An 11,658-nucleotide genomic window follows, 5' to 3' on the forward strand; every position below is an offset into this window, starting at 1 on the left:
GGCGTTGGTACTGATAGGTGTATGTGTCCTTGGGCAACACACTTAACAAACGTTGTTTACTCCAAAATTACTTTTTTGTGTTATGCCTATATTCTCTCATCCCAGGTCCTCAAGGGCCTCACCCATACTGAATAGAATAGTATATGCTTATATTCTGTGTAGTGATACTTCTTACACCAATGTATTCTCAATGCGTAGTTACCTGGACCTAGCAAGTGAGACCACCCATGAGAGTTTGATCAAACTAATGATATCCGGGCTTCGTTACAACCAAAACAACAACGCACGAGCAGTGCTAAGTAAAGTTCTTAAAACCTGTAACGAGGTATGTATCTTATTGTAGCTAATGTATAAACTGTTACTACCATGCATTCTATGTTCTCTCCATCATGTACGATCTCACCAATATAGAATAGAATATAAAATGTTGCAGCCAGGTGTAATTAAACCAAAATCAGTTTTATTTATTTATAAGATACAGTAAATCTAAATCTTTTTAAAGTCTATTCCTACATTTATTTCATGCACCTATATTTCAACATCCTGTCACTTTTTTCTATCTTTTTTATTCTGACATCACACACCAATTATCTAACCCTTTATGACATCACAGGCATCCCGATTATATGCTACCGGCTTTCTCAGAGTTTTACTTCGAACAAATTGCCCCGGGTTCCACCACTGGGGGTCAGAGTTGCTTACCACCCAACTATTCGACCGTAGTAACGAGGTAACAGCGGAAGCGATCGACATACTCCACGAGGCGTGTTATGATAAGGTAAGTCAGAAGNAAAGCTTACCTTGTAGTTATAGTGGTGTTGTAGGTGGAGGCCATGACAGGTTAAACCGAGACTGCATGAAAGACATACATAAGTGACCTGGCTGTCCTGTGATGGGCCAACTCCGGCCTAAATCATAGTTTTTTTAACAAGGACCTGACCCTGTTACCTTTCCAAAATAAAATTTGCGTCATGGAATGGTCTAACTCTAGCCTAAATCCTAGATCTTCTTGCATGCCATGCACTCCTATAGGATAGATTTATAGAAATAAATTTTTATATGATCTTTATCTTATACATATATATATATGATATCTATTCCAGTAACAATACATAGTTTTGGCGTAATGCCAACCCTTGCCTAAACCAAACCTGGAAAACTAAGCCTACATAAAATAATAGTAACATCGATTTTAATATAAATATATATGATATCTATCCAAGCAATACCTACGAGCAGTGGTCCGTTTACGTCCGACACTCCTTCATCTTGGTGATCGTGGTTCGCTGCTCGTGTGTCGATTCATCTCAGATCCTAAAGGATTCGAATATCTTTCGCAGAACCATTACCTTACTAGGGAGCTTGGGAGGTAAAAATTATTCGATATAAAAATGTGAAATATGTTAAATGAATAAAATTGAAAACACACTTGCATGGACCATAGGCGTCGGAACATTAAGCATCCTGACGAAAACGGGGGGTGGCCAGATAGCAGTTATAGACGTATTATTACACAAGTAAATCGTCTTAAAAAAAAGTGTTTTAAAAATGAATAAAAAATCACTTGCATAGACCTATTTACACAAGTTATCTATAGTAATGTGTAAAACTACATGCGTTGACCTATTACTACAAATAAACTGTCTTAAAAAGATTTGCAGACAATTCGTTTTATGATAAATGAAGTTTTTGTTAGGATTTTTTTTTCTAAAACTAGGTTGATAAGTTTTTAAAAAAGCCTTTGGAAACACGTAGCAACAATTTATCTGGAAAAAGCTGTTCCCAATTAAACAGTTTTTATTTTACTTGCTTCCCATATCTAAATAAGTAAACCCCCAATCTCTACAGGTGGCGAAGTCAGTACAACGAGAAATATGTTCTCTATGTTGAAGAATTGCTGAAACTATCGCTGACGAGTTTCGAACGACCAAATAAGGAAGATGGGTTTGTACGAAGAAGCGGTAACAGGTGAGAATAATTTCATTGCTCCTTTGTATAGTTTTTTAATTTCATGTAACTTTTAATTTATTTTCGTAACAGCTGAATTTTGAGTGATTTGATTGTTTTTTCATATCTTTTGATCACGATTTAAGCCATTTTGAGATGTTTATACTTTGGAAATATACGTATTTATAAATTGTGTTTAAGAATTCTTTTAAAATAAATATGTTCTTTGAGTAGTAATAATTTTAAATTTTTTTGTAAAATGTTAAGTTTTATTTCATTAATAAAGGTTTTGTTTAAATCGTAGGAAATATCGTCAATCTGTGTTTCTACCCGCCCATTTATACGGGGAGTTATGTAAGCACGAGAAGGGGGCAAAGTTACTAGAGCGTGAAGGGGCGTGCAAGGATCTTACTGAAACGCTGAGTCAGCAAATTAAACTGCTTGGTCATACCCATGACTCGTCAAAATCACCGGAAACTGAGATGAATGGATGTGAGAATAAGTTGGCTGGTGAAGATGGGCAAATGTTGAAGCTGAAAAGTTGTTTGTGGGCTTTGGTGAGATTGCTTTGTTGATTAATGACTATATGCTGATACATTGGTTAGGCTCACTGTAGCTAAGATGATATTGGTTCAGAGCTTGAGGCAGCCACAGATTCACCATTGTGGGCATATGTGTCCTTGGGCAAGACACTTAATGGCAGTAGTAACCTATATAACTCGTAAGCGATGAAACAGAACAACCGTGTTTTAACGACTATCGTTGCCCGCCATGCGAGGATAAATAAGTTACATACGTGGTAACTTGTAAGTGGGGAAGGGGTGTATGAAACAGAACACCTGTGTTATAACAACTATCGTTGCCCCGCCATGCGAGGGTAAACAATAAACATTCATCTTTTTATGTCATTTATATTTATGGACTGTTATGTTTTTAAGTAACCAAACTATATGCACAATTATCTTTATTTTTAAACATTTCTGTCAAAAGATTAAAACCATCTTCATACATTTATTTATGGTATATTTCTATTCAAATGGTTAAGCTACAATCAACACTAAATACTCCACAGGCGCATATTGGTTCTACTGTGTGGGGGCTTGCATTGTTACGATCCAGTGGTGCGTTGCCCATCATATCAAAGTTAGCGTCTGAAACTGACAAGCCATCAATCAAAGGAACTTGCGTTTACTGTTTGAGTGCCGTCGCCCAAACTATACCTGGTGTAGAGGAGCTTAGATGTCTTGGTTGGGAGGTTAGTGCTGTTTTGTTGGAATTGTGAAATATTTTGAATTGAAACTATTAACTAAACAATTAAACATGTTGTCATGTAAGTGTGTATAGTACTGTAGTGGATTTCCAATATATTTAAAGATTGTGTTGATATATGTTTCTCAATATATAGTCAGTTTTATACAAAAGTACTCCGAATAAAAGCTACTTCCGCAGTAGTCAAACTTAAAAACTTTTTGCCTTTTGTATATAATAAGTTTAAATATAATTCTCATTTATTCTAAACCAAAGCTTGTTTATTTATCCACCATTCTACTCAATTATCCCACAGAGCGTTTCAACAAAGCCTAATAAATATAAGGGTGAGGTCTTCAGTGAGGCACACCTGAGACTTGGGGTGTAGGTATATTACCCCAACACCCAGGGTGCTACCATCTAGACCCCACTGAGGCAGTTTATAGACACACAAAAATAGAGATTCTATTCTATAATGGTGAGGTCTTTAGTGAGACACACCTGAGACCTGGGGTGTAGGTATATTACCCCAACACCCAGGGTGCTACCATCTAGACCCCACTGAGGCAGTTTATAGACACACAATAATAGAGATTCTATTCTATAATGGTGAGGTCTTTAGTGAGACACACCTGAGACCTGGGGTGTAGGTATATTACCCCAACACCCAGGGTGCTACCATCTAGACCCCACTGAGGCAGTTTATAGACAGACCAGAGTTGGCTCATACCGGAAATTAATTCCTACCAACCCATTAACCCATGACCTTTTACCCCACAGAGCGTACTAACAATGGTGAACACCCTTGATGACCAAAGGGAAATCCCCGACACCCCCATTGTACCCGTAGTCACCCCACATTTGAAACGAAACCTGTCAATCAAAAAATCCACTTCAAGAGTTTCACAACGATCCAATGCTAGTAGTAACTCCAAGTCGAGCAGGTATTTGTGTATAAATATATATCTCCACTAGTTTTTAACTCATATATCCCTACGTAAGTCTAAGTCAGCCAGGTATGTATATATATTAAATATTGATATGAGTTTCTAGTATAAACAGATCACTCGTGTTATAACGACTGTCGTTGCCACGCCATGCAAGGATAAATAAGTTACATTCGCGGTAACTTGTAAGCGAGCACGAAGTGTATAAAACAGATCACCCGTGTTATAACGACTGTTGTTGCCCGCAATGCTAGGATAAATAAGTTACATACGCGGTAACTTGTAAGCGAGCACGAAGTGTATGAAACAGATCACCCGTGTTTTAATGACTGTCGTTGCCCCGCCACAGGGAGATAAAAGATATTTTATGCATTTCATTGCCGCGTAATTAAATAATTTTATTAATTCCACCAGATTCAGCCCCGATGGAAGCATCAGTAACTTAAGCTTGACGACCTCTGACCTTTCACCTTCTTCCTCAGCCAATGAGGAGATCTTAAAACCGTGGTCACTCAGTCGGAACGAGTCATTGAAAAAAAGTAAATTGTTTTTTTGATGATTTTAGTAATTATTTCTTTGTGTGATATTTAAAGGGAACTCTTTAAACAGTAAAAAAAAGGTAACTTTTGAGTTTTTTGGTTTTAAATAAAAAACTTATCACCGGCATCATATATTTTTTACAAGCATTCAGTTTTTTGACATTGTTAAAATGTCGTTTTACTTTTAGTTGTAAACGTGGGGAACCTTAGTTTTCAACATTTATTTGAAACATCTTTATTTTACTCCAGAATCAAAGAAGAAGCCCTCCTCCCAAGATGATTATATTTTCATCACGACTCAAACCTCGGCAAGCGATTCAATCGCTAGTTCAGAACAAAGTGTTTCTGAGACTGGAGGTAAGGAGTAAAAAATAAAGGTTAAAACACTTGGATAAATAATATATAAGCAAGCAAGTAGGGATGTAGGGTAATGGGCAAACTCTGCCGTAAATCTCAGATCCATAGCTTGCCATTGCCTTTCACAATCTTCAGATTTTACCTATGTATTGTTTTTAACAATCAGGTTCTATGACATCACCATTGAGCAGTAAAACACCAAGTCCATCCAATGACATCACCATGACATCATACGACTCATCATTTTCCTCGCTGAAGAAATCTGATTGGAAGAAACACGGAGCTCCCGTTGCCGTGGGTAACGGACCAAAACCGAGGATGCGTGACCGATTTCTTGGTAAGTTTTCATGATGTCATCAGACTTATAATGTCATAGTTGTTAGTGATGTCATAGGTATTTATAATAGCGTAGATCTATATTCTATTCTGTGTGGGTCAGGTCTTTGTTTTTCAAGAACCTTGATCTTAGGCCAGATTTGGTCAATTAATGATCAATATGGCATAGACATTTACAATGTCACAATAACTTTTGATGTAATATCCTTTTTTTTTTACAGAATTCTTTACAAAGAAAAGTCGAAGCAAATCCCTCGCTTACGGATCATTGTTTGTAAGCATTGTGATGTCAGAATTGTATTTATATAACTGGCAATTTGGTCTTGTTAAATAAATGAAACAATAATTAAATTGTTTTTAACAACAAATAAGTGGTAACCCGTAAGCAGGCACGAGGTGTATGAAACAGAACACCCATGTTATAACTACTGTCGTTGCCCCGCCATGCGTGGATAATTAAGTTTAATTCGTTAATCAAAGTCAATTTAGTTGTAGAAGTTGTAAAAAGTTAACCATGGTTTGATTATGAGCAGATAATCGTATTATTACATCACACAGGGTATGAACCATAAGCATCATGACGACTCATCTTCTGGTTATGTGTCGGATCACATAGCAACCAACGATCACCTAGCAACAGGAGATAACCATGACAACGACGACGTTGTAAAGGACCATCCACCGTTAGCGCTAGGGAGCAGCGACCGCGCGATTGGTCGATTACACAGCTCCACTACGCTTACTTCATCTTCTAATGTTTCCATTGAAACGGTGAAAACTTCGGAAATCCGCAGTGATGACCAACATAAAAACGGCTCCAGGACATCCTTATGGAACACTAATAATTCAGGGCAAACTGGGTCAGCACTGGGGGAGCAAGAAAAGATGGTTTATGACGAAAAAACAATCGATAAATTTGATTCGCAACGCAGCAGGTCGTTGCCTGATATGTTGGAGTTATCTAAACCAACACTAGAGGCGCCAAGGACGTTAAATCTTGTTCGAAAACCGAAATTAAACGGAGAAATCCCTCAAGGTGTTGTGGCACCTGTACAGCCCCCTCAAGTCTTAGTTCACGCAGATACATTGGAATTAAAGTCACCCACTGCTTGCATGCCTCAGTATGTTAAAGTGGAAACCAAAACCTGCAATGTGGTGGAGAATAAAACAAACTTGCTCACCAGTGATGCGAGTGAGAAAAGTGAGTTCGCTTTCAGCAGGTTACGTGGCAACACTCAGATATCGCAAGATTCCGGAATCGTTGATTCAACTTCCCCATCGAGGAATCTGGAGCGTTGTGATGTCATAGTAGTGGATAGTGATGAAACAATGAGTGAATTAGAACCAGGATGGAAGTTAACAAAACCAAAAGGTCGGTTTAATTATATTTGGTTGTATTTAACGGGTGTAAAAAAAAACAGGAACAGCCAAGTATATTGCATTCACCACATTAATTAGTTAGGTTCCCTATGTTTGATGAGTGTAACTGTATTTTAACAATGTCACCCCAGATCTTACCCTGCTGTTATGTGTCTATAGAAACAAGCAGAGCCAAAGTATATTGCATTCACCATGTTAATCAAGGAGGTTCACAAATGTAATTGTATTTTAACAATGTTACCTCAGATTTCACCACAAAAATGTGATGCCTATGCTCTTATGTTGGGCTTCAATATGTTGTAATTTATTCTTTATTTATTGTTTTTTACTAATGTTTTATTAAAAGCTGGTAATATTATTTCAATATTATTGTTGTAACATCATAGGTATCACAGCCGCCCGTGCTTTACGAAATAGAACCGACAGTCTTACCAGGTTAGCACTTCTGTAACTTTGTGAAAGTACATTTTTATGTTGTGTATGGCTGATAATTTGGACAACCCATTAGTGACCACTGGGTTGAAGCAATTGTCTTTAGGCGCACAAAGACATATGATATACGCCCACAATGGTAGCAGTATCGTGCCTCTAGGGCCAGTTATTCTTTAGTTCTGATGCAATCACCTAACTACTAAACCATTTGTGTAAAAGATTTTTTTTTCGTCTTTACCAAAGTGAGAAAGTTCTGTTTAAAACACGAACAATACTTTAATATTTTAACCAACAGACCCGAGATGGAGGTTCTACCACACGAAGATAAAATATCAATTCTACATCAGACTCGTTACGTTGGCATTGTTGTACCAAGTGACTTTAATAAGTTTATGAAGGTTTGTATTGTGTGTGTGGTTGGTTTGTCGGTTGCTGCAATTTACATTTTGTTGTTAGTTTTGCCTTTAACCATAAAAAAAATGAAAAAAATTTAAAAACACGAAAAAAGTTCAAGTACTATTTTGTACAAAATATAGACTTAGGTATGCTGTAGTTCTGGTTCTAATACTGTGATAATTGCTCAAGTTTTGGTTGTTTTTAACCTCAAATACAATAAAAGCAATACAAAGTTAATTTAATTTCTTACAAAATATGAACTTTAATCTGCTGTATTATTTGGTTCTAGTATGTTCATTGTTTTACCAACAGAGAGTTGATTTGGACAAAGAAGAATCAAAGGAAACAAAACCTTCATTGGTTGCATTATATGAAGATATGATGGATAAGGATCAAGGTGGGAGTGTGTTTGATGTGTATGGTGTTTTATGAGTGTGTGGTATGAGGTGATAACAGTGCTAACTATTGGTTGTATAATTTGATAAACCACCTCATGCAATGTTATGGAGAGTTGTGTGTGTGTTGTATGTGTTTATGGTGGTTGAGAACTAGGTTGTATTGGTAAAGCACATCATGTCAATGTATAGGGTACTGAGCACTCCAAATTTTTTGGGTATTTTTAACATTAAGTTGAAAGTTTTACAAAAAAATTCCATTGGTCTTGTGGTATTGAAAAAAACTTGTCTAAGGCAGTTTTAGCTCTTATTCATGCAAAAAATTGAAACTTATTGTATGGCCAATTAGATGACCATTACAGTGCTAAATGTTCATGATTTTTAACTTTAACCAATAAAATTACCCTCACCCCTCAATGTAACCCCATTTTCACCCATGTAGACCCTGGGGAAACCCCTACGAAGCCCACCCGGTCATAAATTTCGGGGTTTAGGTGGTTATGGTTCAGCGCACACAGCGCTTATGATGAAACAAACAAAGTCAGTTCGTAGCAACCAATCAGAAGCCTCGTTTGCTCGAACACCAGACAGCCTTCTCAGCGAATCAAGTGATCTGTGTTATATTGGTGAGCATAGATATCATATATGATTCATTGAGATGTTAATAGTCATGTTTTCTTAAACTGTGAGAAACACAAAGTGATTGGGGGCTTGCATTGTAACCGAAAGATACTCGATTCGATGCTGATACCACTGATGCTGCGGACTAGCAGGCCCCCCTGACTTCAAATCAGAGATTTGTGTTCAATGCCTAATGTAGGCACGAGGTGTATGAAACAGAACACCCGTGGTACAACCGACTATTGTTGTCCCGCCGTGCGAGGATGAATAAGTTACATTTAACCATGGAATTAGGCCTTAGAGCAATGGTATAATGTAAGTGATAGAAGCTGTGAGGATAAATAAGTTACATTAATTCACATAAAGGAGGACAAGCAGTAGATCCTGACAGCGAAGAATTTGTTCAACTTTTCCACGAAGAGATCATTCAACTTGTGACTAACCTTGGAAGTTCTGTTGGGATAAAAGCTCATGAGACTGCACTACTACTGTGAGTTTATTGTTTCTATTAATGTATGTTTAATGTTGTTTTTATAAGTCAAAATAAAAAATGGCATATCATTTTATTTTTGTGGCTGCCGATTACCTAAAGTTCTTTTGGCTGTTTTTGTAAAAGTTTTAAAAATTAGGATGTTTGGATAACACTTGTAAAAAACATGTAGGGAAAAAGCCTAGAACCGCTGTATTATTAAGAACCAATGGTATATAGTATAGAGTAAGTTGTGCATCTAATATCTATGTATATTGTTAAGAGGTATTAAAGGTATAAGCTTTGACTTCCACTATATATGGGTGAGGTTCTGTAGTGTGGCTTATCAGGGCCCAGGGGACTTGGGTAGGGCAGAGTTGGCCCATTACCCCAACATTGAATTATATGTACATTCTATTCTATATGACTGAGATCCTACAGTAAGGCATGCCAGGGTGCATAGAATTTAGGTTAAAGTCCGTCCATTACCCCAACTTTGGTTTGGACTTGAGTAATAATTGATGATTGAAGTAAAATTAACATTTTTAAGTAAAGGATTCTACTTGATGTATTATGTGTTAATATTTGTCAACATTTGTTCAGCTGTTGTTGTTATTTAAACTAATGGTGCGGAAACTTTGTCAATATTATGTTTCTTGGGTAAACAAACAAACAGAACCAAAGTAATTTATCAATTGTTAACATTATTAACTTTGTTGACTTATTATTGTTGGTTGAGAAACTTGCTTTTAATTTATTTTTTCTCAATTTTAAACGCATTTAGGACCTAGAATGTAGGTTTAATGCTTTATTACCCTAACACCCAGGGTGTTACCATCTAGACCCCACTGAGGCAGTTTATAATCAGGTAGAGGGTAGACAGTCCACAGACAGGTTTATAGTGAAGCACACTTGGAACCTAGAGCTAAAATGTTGTAATGTGAATACATATTCCATATGTAACAAAGGGGTTTTGTTTAATAATCACAAAGTTACATACGTGGTAACTTGTAAGCGTGCTTGAGTTGTATGGAACAGAACACCCGTGTTATATTGACTGTCATTGCCCGCCACGCAAAGATAAATATGTTACATTCCTTCTCTTTCTTCACCAGAATGAAAGAGAAAAGATTTGAAGTTTTTGACTCCCTGTCATTATACAACCACGTGGTGGGGCTAATGAGCGAATACAGCTTCAGGTTAAGCACGCGACGATTCGTTCAGGAATTATTTCAAGATGTTCCTTTTACTGAGGTTGGTGGTGTGGCATGTTTTCTAGATTTTTGTTATTACCAAGTGTATTATAAGTGTTAATATGCCATACATGGTGTATTTATATTTATACTCCGAATGCTGTAAGCTATGCTATGTTTTTACTTTGGAATTTAGAACAGTTTTGGTTTTTTAAGTGCATTGATATCACTGTACTGGTGTGTCTTACACCTCATGCTCACTGTCGAGTTATAACATGGGTGTTTCCTTATACACCAGACACACATGGTGTATTCATACACCTCATGCTGACTGTCGAGTTATAACATGGGTGTCTTCTCATACACCAGACACACATGGTGTATTCATACACCTCATGCTCACTGTCGAGTTATAACATAGGTGTCTTCTTATACACCAGACACACATGGTGTTCATATACCTCATGCTCACTGTCGAGTTATAACATGGGTGTCTTATAATACACCAGACACACATGGTGTATTCATGTATCTATAATATAATATTACCATCAATTTTGTCTCCCTAGGTTTATGAAGATGCCAAAAATGCTTTGAAATCCATTCAGTGAAATCTCCCTCTCACTTTTCCTCTTTCTTTTCTCTTCTATTCTCTTTTTCTCCGAGGAACTCCAACTGTTAGATGCAGTACGCTGGCGTGTCGTCCATTTGTGAAAGAAGCGTCAACAATCTTATTTATTACGTCACAGTGCAATGTATTGTTGAATCGTGCTACGTCATTACATGCCCTTATAATAGAGCCATGTACACTCAAAATAATAAACGTTTTATTAAAGATCAAATCAGCGACTTGTTAAACGTTACACAGTACTTAATTTGCCATGGCGAATCGAAAATTTATGTTGAAATTAAGCGGTCTAGAAACGGCTGCAGTTAATATCCTTGCGTGCCACACATGGAGAATTTATTAAGCTTTAAATTGAACGTCAATAACCCTCGAAATTCGTGTCTGACGTATGCGGTAATCACTACAGGAGTATATAAAAGTCGGTGGCAAATGCCGCCGCACCTAAATGTTGTTTTGTTTTGAGTGGCATTTTTTGCATATATACCAGGGTGGGTAAGATGGTCCATGTTTTCATTCTCCTTTATCGTCCCATTTGTTAGTAAACAAAGAATATTTTTACAGAATTATTAAACCGTATCCTCATGACTTTAAAAAAACGTTGTTAGTTGTTAAAAACACGATCAGGAAATATGGTATTTATGTGCTAACGGTATCCATCTTATCCCCCGTTATTTTATATATGCGAACCGTTAAGAGTTATAATTCTAGTACGCAGCATTCCAGAAAGCATAGTAAGTTTCACCGTTAGAATCACACGGTGTTTTACAAAA

The 11,658-nt window shown here is 36.9% G+C and overlaps 1 protein-coding gene across 2 annotated transcripts in view; it reads left to right on the plus strand.

Annotated features, from left to right (window-relative positions):
- The window catches only part of LOC100186873 (rapamycin-insensitive companion of mTOR), a 21,381-nt gene extending 10,279 nt beyond the window's left edge, over window positions 1-11,102 (plus strand). For both annotated transcript variants that reach the window (XM_026838506.1, XM_026838508.1), the window contains 19 exons: window positions 199-325; window positions 614-778; window positions 1,224-1,369; window positions 1,849-1,968; window positions 2,252-2,504; window positions 3,020-3,202; window positions 3,976-4,139; window positions 4,557-4,681; window positions 4,931-5,038; window positions 5,205-5,375; window positions 5,596-5,648; window positions 5,933-6,746; window positions 7,141-7,189; window positions 7,482-7,584; window positions 7,895-7,979; window positions 8,420-8,603; window positions 8,965-9,088; window positions 10,183-10,321; window positions 10,830-11,102. In XM_026838506.1, the coding sequence (XP_026694307.1) occupies window positions 199-325; window positions 614-778; window positions 1,224-1,369; window positions 1,849-1,968; window positions 2,252-2,504; window positions 3,020-3,202; window positions 3,976-4,139; window positions 4,557-4,681; window positions 4,931-5,038; window positions 5,205-5,375; window positions 5,596-5,648; window positions 5,933-6,746; window positions 7,141-7,189; window positions 7,482-7,584; window positions 7,895-7,979; window positions 8,420-8,457 (2,704 nt within the window). In that variant the 3' untranslated portion in view covers window positions 8,458-8,603; window positions 8,965-9,088; window positions 10,183-10,321; window positions 10,830-11,102. The remainder of the gene's footprint in view (window positions 1-198; window positions 326-613; window positions 779-1,223; window positions 1,370-1,848; window positions 1,969-2,251; window positions 2,505-3,019; window positions 3,203-3,975; window positions 4,140-4,556; window positions 4,682-4,930; window positions 5,039-5,204; window positions 5,376-5,595; window positions 5,649-5,932; window positions 6,747-7,140; window positions 7,190-7,481; window positions 7,585-7,894; window positions 7,980-8,419; window positions 8,604-8,964; window positions 9,089-10,182; window positions 10,322-10,829) is intronic.
- The last annotated feature ends 556 nt before the right edge of the window (window positions 11,103-11,658 follow it).

This window comes from Ciona intestinalis, unplaced genomic scaffold (assembly GCF_000224145.3).
Source record: "Ciona intestinalis unplaced genomic scaffold, KH HT000094.2, whole genome shotgun sequence".
Lineage (NCBI taxonomy): Eukaryota > Metazoa > Chordata > Ascidiacea > Phlebobranchia > Cionidae > Ciona > Ciona intestinalis.